General features: G+C 41.8%; 1 protein-coding gene across 4 annotated transcripts; it reads left to right on the top strand.

The window, feature by feature from the left end:
* Positions 1–1,464: 1,464 nt before the first annotated feature.
* PRPF3 (pre-mRNA processing factor 3) lies at positions 1,465–19,110 on the top strand. 4 transcript variants are annotated; one of them, XM_019740037.3, is made up of 17 exons: positions 1,465–1,600; positions 4,270–4,459; positions 5,122–5,252; positions 6,482–6,577; positions 7,202–7,348; positions 8,711–8,794; positions 9,026–9,246; positions 9,893–10,199; positions 10,868–11,034; positions 11,785–11,864; positions 13,054–13,197; positions 13,896–13,995; positions 14,168–14,281; positions 15,316–15,434; positions 15,694–15,777; positions 16,849–16,910; positions 18,759–19,110. In XM_019740037.3, the coding sequence occupies exons 5-17, from the start codon at positions 7,331–7,333 to the stop codon at positions 18,903–18,905; spliced, it is 1,647 nt and encodes a 548-aa protein (XP_019595596.1). In that variant the 5' UTR covers positions 1,465–1,600; positions 4,270–4,459; positions 5,122–5,252; positions 6,482–6,577; positions 7,202–7,330; the 3' UTR covers positions 18,906–19,110. The 4 variants fall into 4 exon arrangements, with proteins under 4 accessions (XP_019595596.1, XP_019595595.1, XP_088655714.1 ...); XM_019740036.3 differs by lacking the exon at positions 6,482–6,577; XM_088799588.1 differs by lacking the exons at positions 1,465–1,600; positions 4,270–4,459 and having other exon boundaries at positions 5,116–5,252; positions 7,167–7,348.
* The last annotated feature ends 628 nt before the right edge of the window (positions 19,111–19,738 follow it).

The following is a 19,738-nucleotide window of genomic DNA, read 5'->3' on the forward strand; positions in this document are numbered from 1 at the left end:
ATCCTTGTCGAAAGGAATCCTTAAGACAAATCTAACATTCACTCCTGTTTTCTGTTTTTCCTAAAGGAGGCTAATGGAGGGATGGTGGAGAAGAAATAAAGCAGTAGATGGATGGTAGAAAAGAGGAAAGAGACAGGAAGACACAGAGCTGGAAATACCTATAGCAGCAGTTCTCAGAGTTTGCTCTTAGGTCAAAGTGTGCTCTTCAGATCTGCAGCATGAAGATCACCTAAGAAATTGTTTGAAATGCAAATTCTGGGCCCCCGTTTTAGACTCTCTGAATTGGAAATTGGGGTTGGAGCCCAGTAATCTATTTTCACAAGGCCTGAAAGTGATTCTGATGCTTGCTAAAGTCTGAGGACCACTGCCCTATAATAGCACTTAAAAGAGATTCCTGGCTGAGGTCCCCATCGCCACCCCTACCTCTCAACAGGCACTCCCGGGTCTGTGATTCTTGACAGCTGGGGGCATCTGACCCCGTGGGAGGAACCCGCTGCTCGCTTCCTTTCCTGCTGTGTGCTTCCTCTGGCCTTGGTCCCCTGACAGCCATGCTGCTGATACAAGGAGTGTTGATGCCAACCCCCGTAGGAGAACGGAAGAGGGTAGACGGAAGCAGCTAGCCCACCTCTCCTCACCCAGGCTGCAGCCCTCAGCATAATGTTTATAAAGGACGTAAGCTGAGCAGACCGTCAGGCCCCCTACCTCTCCAGATTGCTAGTGTTCAAACATTGCCCCCTTGTGGTATATATATTGTTACCTATCAGGTGGCTTTATTGAACTCAGAAGCAGCTCTGTTTTAAATGCATTTACTTATGGTCCTCACAGCAGCCCTCTGAGGTGGATTTTTTTTATAGGTGAGGTAACAGGGCTTAAGCAATTTGCCTAATGTATAAATAATGGGTGGGAGAACTGGAATACAGATCTAGCAATCCGGCTTTAAAGCCCTTGCTCTTAATCATTAAGCAGTATTGATTCTCAGAAGAGGATGCCTGGCACATACTAGTAGGCAGTCAAATATTCAATGAATGAATGAAACAAAAGGAGGTGGGTGGGGGAGAGTTGCCATCTTCAGAGTCCTCCTATGCACGTCTTTTTTCTGGGTCGGTGGCTGGCACCACTGTTAATTTACTAAAGGAGAAAGGTTAGGGAGAGGTGGCTAATGTCATCTCGACTCTTACTGAGGACTGACTTTATAATACAAGAAAGGCCACGTTTAGCCTGAACTCATAAGCCCCGCTTTTAGTTCTAGCGTGACCTCAGCGCACTGACTCGCCACACTAGGAATATCGCAAGCAGCCCGATTTCTGTCCCAGGCAACATTAACTTTGCAGTAATCTAGTTAGGAGATTTAGCTGGGGATAAGAAAGCCGTCCGGAGCGTGCACGGGGGACCTTCAGGGCTCCGCCACGCATGCGCCCCGCCGCCAGGAAAGTGGCTACTACGGCTGCGCGCGCCGGTGGCCCGGCCCTCCCCGTCACGTGTGGAGGACCGTGGCGTGGCGGCGGCAGTGGCGGTAACGACGGCAGGCCGTAGGGCGGTCGGAGGGTTTCCGGTTCCGGTGTAACGTTCGGGCTCCGTCTCAGGGGCTGAAGTTTGTGAGGTGAGTAGTGGCCCCGGGCCCAAAGAGGGTGTCCTCGGGTCGGAGCGCCCGGGGCCGGGGCTCAGTCCGAGGGGGGGACCGAGGCTGGAAGGTGCAGCGGGAAGGCAGCTGAGAGGAGAACAGGGTTCTGTGGGAGAAGGGGGTGGAATGAGATTGTTGAGAGGAAAAGGGCGGGGGCGGGAAGGGGACGGGGTGCGGAGACTCGCTCTGAGACGAGGAGTTTGGGTCGAGCAAGGTGGGGTCAGGGCAGGTCGGAGAGCGCAGAGAGAGGAGAATGGGGGTTGGGGGTGGGGTGGGGGTGGGAGACGTTGTTGTGGCAAAGAGGAGCGCGGAGTGAGGACATCCTTCAGAAGGCTGGCGTCTGCACCCTCCCCATTCAGAGGTCCTCTGCCTGCCTCTCCGCACCGTAACACACACCCGCCCCACGCAGCTACTGTCGAACATTTGCTTAGTGACAAAGCTAGTTACTGTTTGAAACTTTCATTTTTGCCCACGGGCTGTTTAGTTTGCACATTCTCTTAGGAAGGATGGGGTTGAACTTGAATATATTTGTTAGTTTAGTGTTGGGCACACATTTCATCCAATAGACCGGTTCCTCGTGTATTGCTTTGGATTTTCAAATTGCTTACACTTTCTAGCCTGTGATTCAATTCTAGTGGAATATAAGCCCCGTTAAGACGAAGATTCTTGTCTGTTTTATTCACTGGTGTACGTATCCTCAGCACCTAGTATGATGATTCACACTTAGTAGTTACGCAATAAATATTCATTGAATGAATTAAATACCAAGATGAGTAAACTGAGGCTCAGAGGAATTACTTGCCCAAACGCTGGTAAATGGTAAAGCGCCGTGTTGCAACTCTTCAGTGTGAGCTCTTTATTCACTATGGTATCTGAATATGCTGCTTTTGAGCAATGCACATTTAATATATATGAGATTGAGAGGTTACACTGCTGTCTCATGATGGGTGAATAGAACCACCTAGAAGTATTCACATAATGTGTCACTGAGGCAGAAAATCTATCACTCCTAGTTTCATGACTTCAGTCTACTAGTTTTATACGGTCATACCAAAATTTAATAACACTGTTTAGCAACAGGTCTTATAAGGGACGTCCCTGCCAAGAATGTAGAAGTTAATCAGACCGTGTCTCTTAGGAGAAAAGATGCCTTAAAAACGTCCTGAGAGCTTGACTCCTACATCAGACCCTGCTATGTGGCACTGCTGGGGAGGAGGTTATCTGGGAAATTGAATTCAGTGCGGTTCATTGACTTTTAGGCACCATGGAGAAAATAGGGGAAATACAATTTTTTCTATGCTCATGGGTTTTGAAATTTAGGTAGGAGATCAAAATGTAAATGTGACTAATGTTTAAGAATTGTACTAACTTGTGTTAACAAATTAAGGATTTGTTATAGAGTCTTGTATGATAGTGTAAAAAGTAGAAAAATAAAGGTGAAAAAGCAGAACATCCAAAATGGGGGTATTCTTTTCTGAGCTGGGGGATTACCTTACCAAGTCAGCTGACAAAGACCCTGTAGATAATGAGAGAAAATTGTCTGGGTACAGAATCCCCACTAGCTTGCATATGACTACAGAGAAATATAACAGAACATTCTTAAGGATATGAGCTTTGATACAGGATGACTGCCCTGAATAAGCCTTCCTTTATCTGCATCCCTTAAAAGAAAGGAAACCTGTAGGTTACGGCTGAGTTAAGGAATGCCTGCCCAGAACTAAGAAGAATAGAAAAGCTGCCTCTGGCTGGGCTTTTTCAGTCTTGTTTCCATATTATAGTCATATGTTTGCCAGTCCTTGTTGATACAACAGGATCAAAAAAGAAGCCAGAACTCATTGCTCAGACTAGGCTATTCCCGGGGTTTATCTGTTTATTCCACAAGTTTCATTGACTCACTGATAGTGACTCAGAAATCAGTGGCTTAGATAGTGGCTTAGAAATCAAATGGGGGGGCCGGCCCGGTGGCTCAGGTGGTTGGAGCACTATGCTCTTAACGCCAGGTTTGCCGGTTCGATTTCCACATGGGCCAGCAAGCTTCGCCCTCTACAGCTAAGATTTTGAACAACAGCTCTTCCTGGAGCTGGGCTGTGTGAGCAGCCGTGGGCTTCTGTGTGCTGCCATGGGCTACTGTGTGCCGCCATGAGCAGCCAGCAGCCAATGCAAGCTGCCGTGGGCTACTGCGGGCTGCTGTGTGCTGTTGCGGGCTACCATGTGCTGTCATGAGCGGCCGGTGGTCAGCGTGAGTCGCTGGAAGGCATTGTGAGAGGCCGGCAGCTGGCAAGAGCTGCCGTGAGCTGCTGTGAGCTACTGGTGACTGACTGCCTGAGCCGGGGGGAGCGCAAGGCTCATAACACCAGCATGGGCCAGAGAGCTGTGTCCTACACAACTAGACTGAGAAACAACGGCTTGAACCGGAGTGTGTGTGTATAGGGAGACAAGGCAGAAGAAGGGGGGGGAATCAAATGGAATGTATTTCTGCTTTGAAGTATAGGTTTTAGGGAAAGTGCTTGACTTGAAATGAAGAGGAGCAGCTTGCCTAAAGATTGAGAATAGAGGGGGGAAGACATTCGTGATGTAATAACCATTGACTGGAATCTCTTCAGTCTTTTCCTGGCCTCTAACTTAATTCTTCCCTGGTTTCTTTTTAGGTGCAGTGCTAAGTCCCGTTTGACTTACCTTCCTTTTCCTGAAGAATGGCACTGTCTAAGAGGGAGCTGGATGAGCTGAAACCATGGATAGAGAAGACAGTGAAAAGGGTGCTGGGTTTCTCAGAGCCCACAGTGGTCACAGCAGCCCTGAATTGTGTGGGGAAGGGCATGGACAAGAAGAAGGCAGCTGGTATGTACCTTTCTGAATCTTGTGACAACATACAGCATGACCCCAAATGCTGCTCTGAACTTCCCTCAAATTCTCCCTGTTGGGAGTGTCTAGAAAGGGTCAGGATTTTATTTTCTCTTGCATTATAATGGAAATACCCCAAGTAACTAATTTTGTCTTTTCTCTTATTTCTTATACTATTTGTGACATATTTTGAATCTCAGACTGACTTCCTTTGACCACCGTACTGAGTTACCTAAGTTAAATTTACTTAGGAAACATGCTAAAGTCAATTGGATACTTCAGATTGGGTTGACATTTAAACATACAGAAGTCTTTATAAAATGCATGGAAAAGGTAAGGGAGGTAGATTTTAATGGTAGTCTCAACAACTTGCTATTTGGGAAAAGTTAGGGAGGTTATTTGTCCTAACTTTGATGCTCAACCTAAGTAGGTTGCTCTGGCTATGCTACTTTCTACTCCAAAAAATTATAACTGTACTTTTACCTCATGGGTCAAGGTCATTTACTGTAAGAGAATTTATGGGAATCCTACAGAGAACTTAAGACAATATTTTCCTCCCCACTGGGGATAAAATTCCAGTGTGGTGTCTGTTATATGCCTAGTATCAGACTAAAGTACTCTTACCTTTTCAACCTTACCATCTCTATTTTTCCTGTCAGACCATCTGAAACCTTTCCTTGATGATTCTACTCTCCGATTTGTGGACAAACTGTTTGAGGCTGTGGAGGAAGGCCGAAGCTCTAGGCATTCCAAGTCTAGTAGTGACAGGAGCAGAAAACGAGAGCTAAAGGTAGGTTACACTTAACTATCTGATAAGCTCGGGAGTATTATGAATGGTAACAAAGTTGCTGAGCTTACCTGGCTCACACTTTGATATGCACTATAAGAATACCTAATATTCAAGGCAGCTCCTTAGACCTTAATTAAAGTAGAGGGGATAAACTTGTATTATCACCATCTTATGGTCATGAACTACGGAAGTTCCTGGGTTGAAATATTCTAAGGAAACAATTGGTAGCTTTGTCCTTTTTCATATGCAGTTAGGAGTTTTGGTTCTCATGTTTCCCTGTCTCCTTTTTTTCCCCTTTACTACTACCTATAAATTAATTGCTCTGAGATTTTATGCTTTGATTTACTCGAGGCCTCATAGATTGCTTCAGAAAGTGACTCCACTGCTATCTGAGCCACGGACCTCACTGTTACTCCTTTGTCGAGGTTTCTCTGCAATGGACTTGTAGATAGGATCCCAACAACAAGTAATATTTACTTTATGTCTGGAGAGCCTACCGTTGGCTAAGTAGCATCTTGCTGGTCGTTTCGCCCCTTGAGTGGAGTACTTAAAGGAACCTTCATGACTCCCTTACCTACTTCACTTTTTATTCTGTATTGGTCATGGCCTTTCTGAGTATTAACAGCGTCAAATAACTGATCTCTAGCTCTTTTCTCTCTGCCTCTCAAAAAAAAAAAAATCTTTTCTGTGAGTCCCATCAAACCTTCCAAAGTGCTTTTGACACCTTGGCTATCCTATTGCTTTTCCTGGGGCCCAAAGGGAGAATAAACACTGTCTGCTTGGTCCCTGGCCAGGCTATGGAACCAAGAGAAATACAGATTCGTGTGTTCTTTGTGTTTAGGGCATTGTAGGGTGATGAGAGGAATGAGAGAGAGTCCTTGCCTTAAAGGAATTTGCAAGGGTCGGGGGTGGGGGAGTGAGCGAGCACAACAATATATAGTCACAAATTATAAAACCTGAGTAGCAGTTTCATGTAAGCTTTAGGGTTGCCTGTAGACTTTTGCTAGGCCCACAGTATACACAGATCTGTAGAGTGAAGCTTACGTTATGATAGGGCGTGAGTGCTGAGGGCATGCTGTGAATGAAGTGACTACATTGGGTGGGATTAATAAAAACGGTTTCTTAAAGGAGGTATCTAGACAGCCTTGGGATACGGGTCCCATTTTGGTCCATTCAGGTCCCCACCCCACACAATATATTATGGGAGAGTCCTTTTTCTTGAACTGTAGGAGTTCCAGGAAGCGCTCGCCCCTGGCCGAGGATATGTCCTTGCAAAACACGAGCCCTCCTAGTGAAGAGGGGATGTCACCCAAAGCCTACCACCGGTGTGTACATTTGCTTTTTCCCATTGTCCCTTCCAGTTGGCCACTCTTGGTCCTGTTAAATTCACCTTGCAAATTAGTCAACATATTTGAGTTCCCATTGTTTGATGAGAACAAAGTGTTATTGGGGAATACTGAAGAAGAAAGAGAAAGCCCCTGTCCTGGAAGAGCTTAGACTCTAGTTGGGAGAAAGTCCAAACGTTGAAAGACTTAACACTTGGCAAGCAGAATGTAATTTTACATAGTATGACCCAAGCTCTTAAGTGCTAAGAGGCGGCGAAACAACAGTTTGATCAGAGTGGGATGAGATTGTTAATACTGAAAACTTCCCGGAGGAGGTGAACTTTAGGCAGGATTTGGAATGGGTTGTGGAAAAGTTGAGGGAGATCATTACAAATGTGGGAGTAGCATTTGCAATGACCTTGAGATGGGAACATTTATAAGGACACGGGGGTGAAATTTGCTTGACTGGAGTAGGAGAATGATGAAGTTGGGTGAGATGGTCCATTTGGTGGAGGGTCTAGAAGACGCTGGGAAAAACCACATAATGCTTTTAGGAACTAGGATGATTCTTCTCTTCTCCCACGGCCAGGGATACAACTCTTCTTTCATCTTGGGTTCCCTTAGGAAGTGTTTGGTGATGACTCTGAGATTTCCAAGGAATCATCAGGAGTAAAGAAGCGACGGATACCCCGATTTGAGGAGGTGGAAGAGGAACCAGAAGTGATCCCTGGGCCTCCCTCAGAGAGCCCTGGCATGCTGACTAAGCTCCAGGTTAGTAATTAGGAACTGGAGACTGATTTTGTGAGTTGAAGAAACGAAATGCGTGGATCCAGAGGTTATTGTGACCTCGATATGAATTACTGGTTAGCATTGGGGAACTTTTATTTCCTGCTTTATGTTTCATCATTCCTTGGGTTAACCAGGAGTATTCCAGTTGAAGGCTATTGAAATAGTATTTACTGAGCACCTATTATGTGACAAGGTGTGTTACATACATCATTTGCCCAATTGTTTACCTCATTGGGTCATTGAGAAAATTATTGAAATAATCAGAATTCAGCTTGATGGCGGAGGAATATTTCCAAATACAATGCAGAGGAGGTATAATCCACTTAAATAATTTTAAGTTGACTTTGTGTTTTTTAGTAAGAATTATGTTTTTTTTAATGGTCACTGTTAACCAATTTTGATATTTCATAAGTAGTAAATATTTCTTGTACGATTTAAAATTTCTTGGGGGAAATAGAACATTTACATATGTAATTGGGTGGATGCATTTGCTTATTAATATTTATATATGATATTTCTAAAAGGAAAGAAACATGACTTTTTTTTAAATAGAGAATGGGGTGGAAGAGTTCACAATATACCCTTTTGTACTTTTTGCATTTTGAACTATGTAAATATATCACCTACGCAAAAAATGTTAAAAATAAATTTTTAAAAATAATCTTGAAACTGCTTGACAGCAGTTCTTTTTGGAAAAATTCGAGAAAAGTTGTTTGATCATATCATCAAAGCCTATCATCCTGAACTTCTTTAGGACAGAAGAAGGGTTTACAGAGACAAGGAAGCAGGTCTTTGTCTTGTCGTCTCTGGTCACCCAAACTAGGAATTCGTGATTTAACCAATAGCATGATGTAAAAAAAAAAAAAAAAAAAAAAAAAAAAGTATAATTTGTGTGCATTCTGTTAAGAGTTTTACATGTGTGATTTAAATGCTCACAATAGCCCTGGTAAGGTAGGTACTACTATTTTTACCTCTTTCAGCCACATGGAGATTTAGAGATTAAATACAATGTCTAAGGTCACACGGGCATTAAGTGGCAGAATTAAGATTCAAACTCAGGTTTCTCTGACTGCAGAGTCTTAATTATCAAGCTATGTTACGTATACCTAGCATGCCAATCCTACCCTGGGAAGATGGGTTGAAAAATTCCATTGGTCAGTTGTGTAAGCTTATCTTTACGAAATTTTCTAGCTTGTGATCCAGGCAGAATATGATGGGGTCATTCAAAAAATTTTAGGCCTCTAGACCTGAAAGCCCTTTGGGTTTAGGAACCTGTATGGGAGAAATAAAGGAGACATTAACCTTCTTTCCAACTCCTCCCCTTCTCCTTTCTCCTGAGAGCAGATCAAACAGATGATGGAGGCAGCAACACGACAAATTGAGGAGAGGAAAAAACAACTGAGCTTCATTAGTCCCCCTACGCCTCAGGTATTGTACCCGGCTTATTCTGAAAAGGAGAAATCTTTAGCACTTGCTGTCCACTCAAATGAGAGTCCAGAAGGTGACTGTGTGTTGCACCCCACAATCTACCACAGTCTACCACTGTGTGTGTGTGTGTGTGTGTGTGTGTGTGTGCACGTGTTCACACGTGCGCACGCATACCCACGCCTGCCTGCCTGCCTGCCTGATCCATCTGATTTCTTTTTCTCTGTCTCACAGCCAAAGACTCCTTCTTCCTCCCAACCAGAGCGACTTCCAATTGGCAATACTATTCAGCCCTCCCAGGCAGCCACTTTCATGAATGATGCCATTGAGAAGGCAAGGAAAGCAGCTGAACTACAAGCCCGCATCCAAGCCCAGCTGGCACTGAAGCCAGGGCTCATCGGCAATGCCAACATGGTGGGCTTGGCCAATCTTCATGCCATGGGCATTGCTCCCCCGTGAGTATCTATTTCATGGAGCCCCTTGTTATTTCTGAAGCTTGAGAAGTAATAAATACCCCGGAATGTTACTGATCCTCTTCTTCCAAGGAACTTAAGCCATTTCATAAAGTTACATATTACTTACATGTGCTCAATAAATACCAATTGAATTTATTCTTTTGGCTTCCTTGTTGTAGAATTTATCATCTTTTTATAATTGGCAGAACCAAGGCTAATAATATTCACCTAATACTGGAGCTAGGAATAGAACCAGGTCTCCTGGCTCCTAACTCAGAGCTATATCCATTAAACCATGTTGCATGAGGCCAGATCTGAGTTCTCTACAGCTGGGTAAAGATAATAGACTTCCTTTTTTAGCATCATGATTGGTTTGGCATCCCTTGTCTGATTCAAGAATTGAGGAGTGAAGAAAGATAGGATTGCAAATTCATTTCAGTGTAATTTACCAACTGTTTCATCTGATTGTACTCAGATATCCAGTTTGATGTTTTCAATCCAGATGTTATTATTCACTGATGGGTTTGTGTTCCCTAGAATTGTGTAACCTAGTTGTCTTCGTTGGGTTTTGATTTGTTTTATTTTTGGTTTTTTGTTTGCCTTATTGTTCCATATGGGGTTTCTTTCTTTGTGGGCTATTTTTCAGGAAGGTGGAGTTAAAAGATCAAACTAAGCCTACACCACTGATTCTCGATGAGCAAGGTCGCACTGTAGATGCAACAGGCAAGGAGATTGAGCTGACACACCGCATGCCTACTCTGAAGGCCAATATTCGTGCTGTGAAGAGGGAACAATTCAAGCAACAGCTTAAAGAAAAGCCATCAGAGGACATGGAGTCCAATACCTTTTTTGACCCCCGAGTCTCGATTGCCCCTTCGCAGCGCCAGAGACGCACTTTTAAATTCCATGACAAGGGCAAATTTGAAAAGATTGCCCAACGATTACGGACAAAGGTATCTGGCTTAGAATATAACCTGGAACTTTGAAGAAGTTAGGAAGGTGACAAAGGAAATTGAATAGAATCCTAAAATACTGTCAACTCAATTCTCTGTGTTTTAGGCAATTAGAGAAATAAGTGGCAAAGCAGGGAATAATTGTTAAAATACTGTATCCCTGGAATACTTGATTTTTAGCTGATTTGTCTTCTTAATTACATTCTACTTAGTTGGAAATAAAATTGAGTTTGAAAATTCTCCACAGCCAGCTGACAGTGGAGGGAAGCAATTCAGAACCCTCTGGGTGACTGAGGAAAGCTGCCCTGGTGTTAAAATGTACTCTAGACAATCCACACACCTGGCGAGTGGAATTTACTGTGTATTCAATGACTTTTGCTTTCTCATTTTCATTATGTCAGAATGAGGTTTTTATAAAATTCAATTTTTGCATATTTGCTGCAGGCACGTGCACTGTGGGGTGAAAGGGTAGTGTTGAGGCTGAGATGTATGTGAATTAACTAAGTAAAGGGTAGAATAAAACAGCATGGCTCTTTTTTCTAAGCTTTCAGAAATGATGAACTCGTAAGGAGTTCAGTAAGGGAGTGTTTTAAAATTTGGGATTCTACCACTTCCATGGGTTCTGTGACTCCAATTTATCTTCCTGTCTTGGTTTATATTGTCTTTAGGCTCAACTGGAGAAGCTGCAGGCAGAGATCTCACAGGCAGCTCGAAAAACAGGCATTCATACTTCAACTAGGCTGGCCCTCATTGCTCCTAAGAAGGAGTTAAAGGAGGGAGATATCCCTGAAATTGAGTGGTGGGACTCTTACATCATCCCCAATGGCTTTGACCTGTGAGTTTGTTAGTTAATTCCTTTTAATAAGCTAGAGTTACTGGGAGAGATGGTACTCATGCATTAAGTAAAATGTTAAAATCCAGGGGAAATAGGTAACCATACACAAGCTCATATACAAGCTCATATACTTGTACAGAATATGTTGTATGGGTTATTTTTAGTTTTTTGGGTTAATGTAGGAGGAATGGGCACAAATAATCTAAAAGAGCAGATCTGTAAATGATTTGCCTTTGTTTTACATTATTTGTTGTTCTTAAATACATTCTTTTGCTACTAATAATAGTTGTTTACATTTCGTAAAGATGGATTTCTAGAACAGAGCAAGGACTCTTAGTTGATGGGGGAGAGAATGGTGAACAAAGCATATAAAAAACATTTGGAGAGCTTTACTCATACCTGCTTCATCATTCCGATACGTGACTTTAGGAGACTGTGTCTCAGCCTTTCCTCCTTTGTCAACCACTGTCCAAAGGAGTTACTGTTACTAATGAGAGAATGTACTATCCATCAGAGGTGTTAGAGTAAAAAAGGTTGAGAGTAAGTTGTGTGGAGAACGCATCAACCTTAGTGGGTCCCAGTTTTCTCATCTTGAAAATTCTATGTAATATAATTACATATTACAGATATGCAAACACTCAGAAGTGCTAGAATGCCTTATGGAGAGATTTTTTTCATTGTGTTTCTGAGATTCCCTCTCTTGGAATCATCTCTACCCACATGTCCTGTTTTCCCTTCCTCCAATTTTAGTACAGAGCAAAATCCCAAGAGAGAAGATTATTTTGGAATCACAAATCTTGTTGAACATCCAGCCCAGCTCAACCCCCCAGGTAACGTATACATTACTCAGTCAAGGCTCTAGAAAAGTAATATCCACTAGAACTTTATGTGATAATGGACATGTCCTCCATCTGTGCTGTCCATACAGTAGCCACTGTCCACATGTGACTACGGAGCGTTAATACAACTGAGGGACTGAATTTTTAATTTCATTAGATTTTAGTTAAAGTTTAAATGGTACATAGAGCTAGTGACAGTATTGGTCAATGCAGCGCTAGAGCTGTGAAGCCTAATCTGAAGAGGGCCTCCCTGATGTGTGTTACTAGCTGGGCTTTTGCCGTAGTGTTGACTCCCAGCTCCAGTCTTGCACACCAGCTCTAAACTGCCCTTAGATCTGCTTTGTGTTCAGCCTTCTCTCTCTGTCATTTTTGTAGCAAAAGCCCGTTGACTCAGTCGAAAGAGATAGGTTTTAGTTGTGGCTGTGTTTTTAACTAGCTGAATCCCTTGGGTAAATCACATAGAACACAGAAGTTCCTCATATACAGAGAAAATACTAACTGTAAGGCCTTTTTCAAGGGTTATGTGGATCATAAAAGACTAATGCTTTCATCGGATTTGAGATAAACAGAGGAGATAATACCTCAGTTAGTAAATTTGCTTGCTGCTGTGTCCAGTAAGTTCAGAAAAATAGATCGAGACCTTGAGCTAACGTAAGACATAATAATGAACTTTACTTAATCTATTTAGCTATTACCATTAGAAGAATTGGGGGTTGGTTGTTTGTGTTTAACGTTTCATAAACCTGTTTTGGGCGTCCAGATGATTTTACCCAATCCCTATGACTCTAAAATGATAAATCTCATCATCTTGACTCGTGATTTTCAAATTGTATTCCATAGAAGCATTGAGGTTCTGGAGGTGAGATCCCAGGGGGATTCTAGATAACCCCCACCTACTCAGAATCCTCAAGCAGAGCAACCAAAGCAGCTCTAATTTTGTTTTCTATATTTGCCACATTTCAGTTAATAAAAGGTCAATTGCTTAAAGGATAACAAGTTAGAACACTACGCATGAAAGATAAAAATGCTATTTAAAAATACAACCTTACTATCACTATCACAACCTAAAAATAAATAACCAAAACCATTAAACTAAAGGTCCTATTAATGTAACTGGTAGTCACCTATGTCCCTATAATACACTTACTGCTTTGGTACATTCAATTTCTCTGATTGACAGTCGACAATGACACACCAGTTACTCTGGGGGTATATCTTACCAAGAAGGAACAGAAGAAACTTCGAAGGCAAACAAGGAGGGAAGCACAGAAGGAACTACAAGAAAAAGTCAGGCTGGGCCTGATGCCTCCTCCAGAACCCAAAGGTACGTATCTTAGAGCTGGGGATGAGGGGTGGCAAGTTTATCTCTGTAATTTGAGAGGAACTTCAGCGTTCTTTTATATTTGGGTGCTTTCTGGTTCTCAGAGTCATTCTTTGGTACTTTTCTTCCTTTCCTAAATTTTCTATCTTAATTAAGACAGGTCAACGTATTCATTGTTGAGGTCATTGAGGCTTGATTTTAATTATATAACACTCTGATTATCCTGGAAGAATAATGGCCTTGAAATTCATGAAGATAGTATTTGCCATGTTTGCATAGAGTTGTTACGTACATAATTCTTAATATTTCAAAAGTGAAAATACAGTTTAAAAAACCTCGCTCCTATAGTTTCCATTATTGTTAATATTTTTAGTGAGCAGTATTCTAGGCTCTTTCACTAAATACTGTTATCAGAGTGAAAATACCAAAGAAATTAAGTTCTTTCATAAATTTAATGTCTTTCATACATTTTTAAGCAATGTAAATAAATGGCATACCAGCTATTTAGATTAATTTTGTGAACTTCCGCAAATGCTGAGTTAATTGTGTGGGCTTTTCAAGGTGGGAGTTTTCAGGAGAAGTGAGTTTTGAGTAGAGATTTGAAATTGGTAAACAATATGAATTGGTAAAGAAGAGATGGCAGATTATTCCACCTGGAGAAGCAATTTAGGAGATTGATTTCTGTCCTCTCTCCACTGCAGTGAGAATTTCTAATTTGATGCGAGTATTAGGAACAGAAGCTGTTCAAGACCCCACGAAGGTAGAAGCCCATGTCAGAGCTCAGATGGCAAAAAGACAGAAGTAAGTGCCAAGGGATTGGGTGGAAACCCAGGACACGTATCTTTCCCAAACTCTTCTGGGGGATCCATGTTTGGAGGGAGGGGAGAGTCCTCCGTTGCTCTCTCTTTCCCTCAGCCCTGCTTCTGATCTTCAATGCCTTTCTCACTTGTGGATGTCCTTCCTGTCACGACAGAGCGCATGAAGAGGCCAACGCTGCCCGAAAACTTACAGCAGAACAGAGAAAGGTCAAGAAAATTAAAAAGCTTAAAGAAGACATTTCACAGGGGGTACACATATCTGTGTATAGGTAGGTGTCCAAACTGGGCCAATCTTTCCCTTAGAAATACTAAAACATTGACCACGTCCTTGAGGCAGAATCGCTATGGTCTCAAAGCATCCACCCCTACTCTCTTTAAATGATCCTAGTGTGAGTCAGGAGTTAGTAATGGCGAGGGTTAAAGACTTTTCTTTCTCTGAGGTCTTAGTGAACCAGTACTAGTTCTGCAGAATGAATGAATGAATATACTTGTTCAGGCCAAAATGTGAACTAAGGATCATTCATCCTTTTTGAAGCATAAAATATCCTATTTCTCCAGGAGGCATTAAAAGTTTCTTTCTTCAGTAACTATATCCTTATCCTGATGTATTGCAGTAATTCTTTTATTCCTACTCCAAAAGGGACCTTATACATTGTAAATATTTTCTACCTTTGTGTTGGTTGAATGTTTTTATTTTATTCTTTTATGTCGAGTATAGTGTGTATCTTCTAGTTTTTTAAATGTCTCATGTTTAGTAGCTAGTTCTTTATTGTAAAAGTGGTGCATTTATAAAAGTAGGGAATGCTTATTAAAATAAAAAAATACTCACAGTACAGAAGGGCACTTACTGAAAAAGTCCCTTTCTTATTCTCTTATCCCTTAAGACCACTCCCTATGGGTCATTGCTACTGACATTTTTTTCATGTATCTTTCTAGAAATTCTTTGTGCGTATCATTGTGACTACATTATAAGCATCTAGAGGGCAAAGAATTTGTTGATCTTTATACTGTCGAGAACAATTAGCTTATACTTTTTTTGGATGATAGTAAATACCTCTCCTTCATTCTTGAGTAAAGTTTGATTACCTGCTATTTGTTGGAAGGTGTACCGTGCTAGACTTTGAGGAAGTATAAGACAGTGGAAATACTTCTAGACTTATCTGTTTTACCTTTTCAGCATTACTCCAAAGGCCTTTGTTTTTTAGAGAGCAAACCATTTCGGATTCATCTCTTTATTTGCCATTCCACTCAGGCAGCTACTGATGCTAAAATGAAAGCCATAACTAAACTTTCCCTTCTCCAGAGTTCGAAATTTGAGCAACCCAGCCAAGAAGTTCAAGATCGAGGCCAATGCTGGGCAGCTGTACCTGACGGGGGTGGTGGTTCTCCACAAGGATGTCAACGTGGTGGTAGTGGAAGGGGGTGAGTGAACACACGGAGGGAGCCTGGCCCCGGCGATTAGCGCGGTGGGGACAAAGGAGAAAGGTAGTATTTTAGAACTCTACTGGGGTACCATCTCCTGGGCCTCTGTTTCCATGTTATCGGAGTAGAAGGACCTCAGATGTGGTTCCTGGGATTGCTTCAACGATCACATTCATGTCTGAGCATTGAGTGAGCTCAGAGGTTCTGTCTACCCCAGCGTCTTCCACAACTCTGGCAAATTCTCCTTTTCTGTTTCCAGGCCCCAAGTCCCAGAAGAAATTTAAGCGTCTTATGCTGCATCGGATAAAGTGGGATGAACAGACATCTAACACAAAGGGAGATGGTGAATGGGGGTCAGAGGGGATTACGTGGGTGGTAGGGGTGGTACTCTATCCATACACCCATTCCCTCCCTCTGACACTCTTGCTAACAGTGGGTAACGTTCAGGAAGTTCAGAAAGACCCATTTGTACTATGAGCTTGCTAGACGTTCATACCGTATTCATTACATGATCATGTGCGTGCGTGTGAGTCATTCTGCTGCCTGTCCTTGAAGGTCTTCCTACCAGCTGCTTTCCCCGTCTGCCCCGCATCTGGATTCTGATTACATGAGTGTATTTAGTTTGTGAAAATTTGGCACGCTATGCACTCGTGTGCGTTGTCTGTATTATTTTTTGATAAAAAAAATTTTTTAAGTGTTGAAGGCAAAAAAAATTTTTTATATCAACAAAAGCTCTCTGCTTTAAGAAAATATACTTTTCATTCTTTTGCCCAGCTTTATCTTTACACACACATACACACACACACGTATATATTTGACATTCTCCTGCCTATCATTTTCCCTTCAATATTCATTCTTTCCTTTTTTGATGACCTGGGTTAGCATTTAATGTGCAGAGAGCCTTGTTTTTCTTAATTTTACCTAACTTTGGTCCTGTTATATTTTTTGTCCTTACTTAAAGCATATTTCCTATTATAATTGACCTATGTTTTGTTTTGCAAGTGTTCCAAAGGTATTTTCATTTGGTATGTCTGCCAGTAGACTAAAAGCTCCTTGACACTGGACTCTTAGCACGTTGGCATCTGAAGCCTGGCTCCCCATGTGTGTGTAGGACAAGTTGTTACTGTTGAGTGCTTGTCTTTATTTATCTACGTCCTCCCAGTACTTGGCACAGCTCTTGACACATAGTAGGTACTCAATAAATGAATGTTTGTTGAATTAAGATCCTGGCCTGTTTGAAGCTTCCAGTCTAATTTGGGGTAAACAAAGAATAACAGAAGACATTTGATCCCAATACATAGTAACGGGTGATAATATTTAAAAGAATGTAGGTAGACTTGAATACTGTTTAGAACCTAAATCTTGGTCCCTTGTCTAAGTCTAGAGCAAGGTTTAGCTATATTGTCTTTTCCAGATGATGAGGAATCCGACGAGGAAGCTGTGAAGAAAACCAACAAGTGTGTACTAGTCTGGGAGGTAGGTGATCCTTTGCTAAACACTGAAGCAGAACACTAGCTAATGGAATGGTAAAGCTAAACAACAACTAATCTCTTAAGTAATTCGTGTTTCTTTTCAGAATGCATTGTTAAATGTTTGGCAGCAAATTCTTCCTCATTCCATGTTAGTTAAATTGATGACTGTGTAGTATATGCCATCTAGAAAAGAGTATGGAAAACCAGTGGCAAGAAGACAAATTCTTGACTTGGTTATTTATTCGTACCTAGTCATGGATATGGGGACTTGGAAAGAAGGAAATGAACTGTGGGATTTTTCTGTGGGTATAGTGAAAGAAGTACTAGATTTAAGAATATAAAGTTGGGAGTCTGGGCATTACCACTTGCTAGCTGTGCAACTAGCAAGACACTTAACATCAAATACTGTTGCTTTGTCTATAAAATGTGGGTATAATTTTCCCTCCCTATTGTCGGGGTTTTGTTTTTTAGAACCTAGTTAGATTATTACATAATAGTGCTTTGTAAAACATGGCTAAATCAATCACTCTACAAATGAAACATTTTTATGATTATGCAGTTCTTTCATCCCTGAAATCTTAGTGAACCAGTATTAGTTCTGAAGAAAGAAAGAATAAATAATGAATAAATGAAATGAATATGCTTGTTCAGGCCAAAATGTGAACTAAGGATCATTCATCTTTTTTGAAGTATAAAATGCCCTGTTTCTCCAGGAAGCATTAAAAGTTGCTCAGTAACTATATCCTTATCCTGATGTATTGCAGTAATCCTTTTATTCCCACTCCAAAATGGACTTTATACATTGTAAATATTTTCTACTTTTGTGTTTGTTTTTATTTTTTTCTATGTTGAGTTCATGTGTGCCATCTATTTTTAACATGTGCTCGTGTTTAGTAACTACTTCTTTATTATAAAAGTAGTAAGTTATTACAACAGTAGTGGATGCTTAGTAAAATAAATTCTAATAAAGAAAAGCACTTACTGAAATAGACCCCTTACGATTCCCTGATTCTTTAAGACCACTCTTTATAGGTAATTGCTACTAACTGTTTTTCATGTATCCTCTGTGTTATCCCAGACTTCTCTAATTTATGTATACAAATTAGGTCATAATAACCACAGTGTCTTTCTGTCTTATAAGTCCCCACCTGCCTATTTAATATCCTAGCCTCTTTATCTCTTCCAAATTCTCTTCCATTTATCTCTGAGAGTCCTCAGGAACTATATCTCAGGTTCAGAAACAAGCCAAGTTCTGCTCTAGCCTCCGTATTAGAATCTGATTCCTGAAAGCTTCTTGAAGTAGCATTTCATGAGTGTCATTGCTGCTGATGCCTTTGGGGAAAATGGGGAAAACAAACCCAGTATGTTTTCTCTTGTAGTTCTCTGCAGGGACTCGCCCTGGCTCCCATTTCCCTCTCCCTCTTGACCCTGTGATGTTCTTTGTCCCTGGGCCCCAAAGCCTTCTTGTACACAGGGTCTCACGAAGGCTTGTGAAAAGAGTCTTCTAACTCCTTTCTCCTGAAAGACCCAAATCTAGTCCTTGAGGCCTGGTGGGAGACAAGTGCATTCCATCTCACCCTCCGTGGTCCTTCCTGACTTGCGCTTCCACCAGAGCACAGAACTCCTCATCCGCCATTCAGTCAACAAAACTGAAACCCTTATGCATAAATTCATGAAAACTCCTGCACATATCCAAGGAGGTGGATGGAGGTCAGAATTGCTTTTACCATAAAAATCACATTCAGTTAGGCACATTGCTACACAAGTGTTATTAGATTTTATAAAAGAATATTACATCTGATTTTAAGTAGAAATGGCAGTGTTTTTATTACACATTTTGTCTCCTTCCCAGGGTACAGCCAAAGACCGGAGCTTTGGAGACATGAAGTTCAAACAGTGCCCTACAGAGAACATGGCTCGGGAGCATTTCAAAAAGCACGGGGCTGAACACTACTGGGACCTTGCGCTGAGTGAATCTGTGTTGGAGACCACCGACTGAGACTGCTGCAAGCCCCTGCCTCTCCCCCGCCTGTGTCTCCCCCTCTTACTCTGCTTCCCAGCCCAGGCCCACCTGTGTGTGTGATCGCGGGACTGTGCCAGGCCGACATGGGCACAGAGGGAGATCACCTTGCTCCCTGCCCCTGTCAGCCTGGTGCTGCCCTTTAGTCCCCTTATGTGCATATGATTAAAGAGTTATTTTTAAAGCTGGTATGCTATTTTTCACTCCTAGGTATTGGAGTTTGGGTCTTCAGGTGATCTTTCTCCAGACTTGTAGCAATTGCTGTGGAAAAAGAAACTTTTGGCATTGATATTTATGTACATATGAATGGATGGAAGGATGAATGATACATGTTTTTGAGGTCTAATGGGAGTTTCTGACCTCATCTTGGAGCAAGGGTGATAAATAATACTGTTTTCCTGGAGCAGAGAGAAACAAAAAGGGTGTTTGTGGGTAAAGTAGGGAGGAACACACGAGCGTCCGTCTCCCAGCTTTCTAACGATAGAGGCACGAGGTAGACAGGTTACCTCTGGTCTTGGCTAAGAAGTCCTAACAGGAAGTGAATTCCTTAAACAGGTGCGTATATGAGAATGTGTTGTGGGTGAAATGGACATGGAACAGCCAAGCAGGATGTTATGGGTCAGTTTGTAAGTGGATTAGAATTTGGGAATTTAGCTTATTTCCTCTCTTTACTAATTAAAAAAACCAATCCTTTTCTAAAAGGCAGTGTGTAGTTTTTTTTTTTTTTTTTGTCCTTTTCCCCACCACCCCCACCCCAAGAATCTGCCTAGATGTGGCTCTGTTTAAGCACTTAATGTTTCTGGTTTAGCTTT

This window comes from Rhinolophus sinicus, chromosome 7, assembly GCF_057876585.1.
Source record: "Rhinolophus sinicus isolate RSI-liver-muscle chromosome 7, RSI-T2T, whole genome shotgun sequence".
Classification (NCBI taxonomy): Eukaryota; Metazoa; Chordata; class Mammalia; order Chiroptera; family Rhinolophidae; genus Rhinolophus; species Rhinolophus sinicus.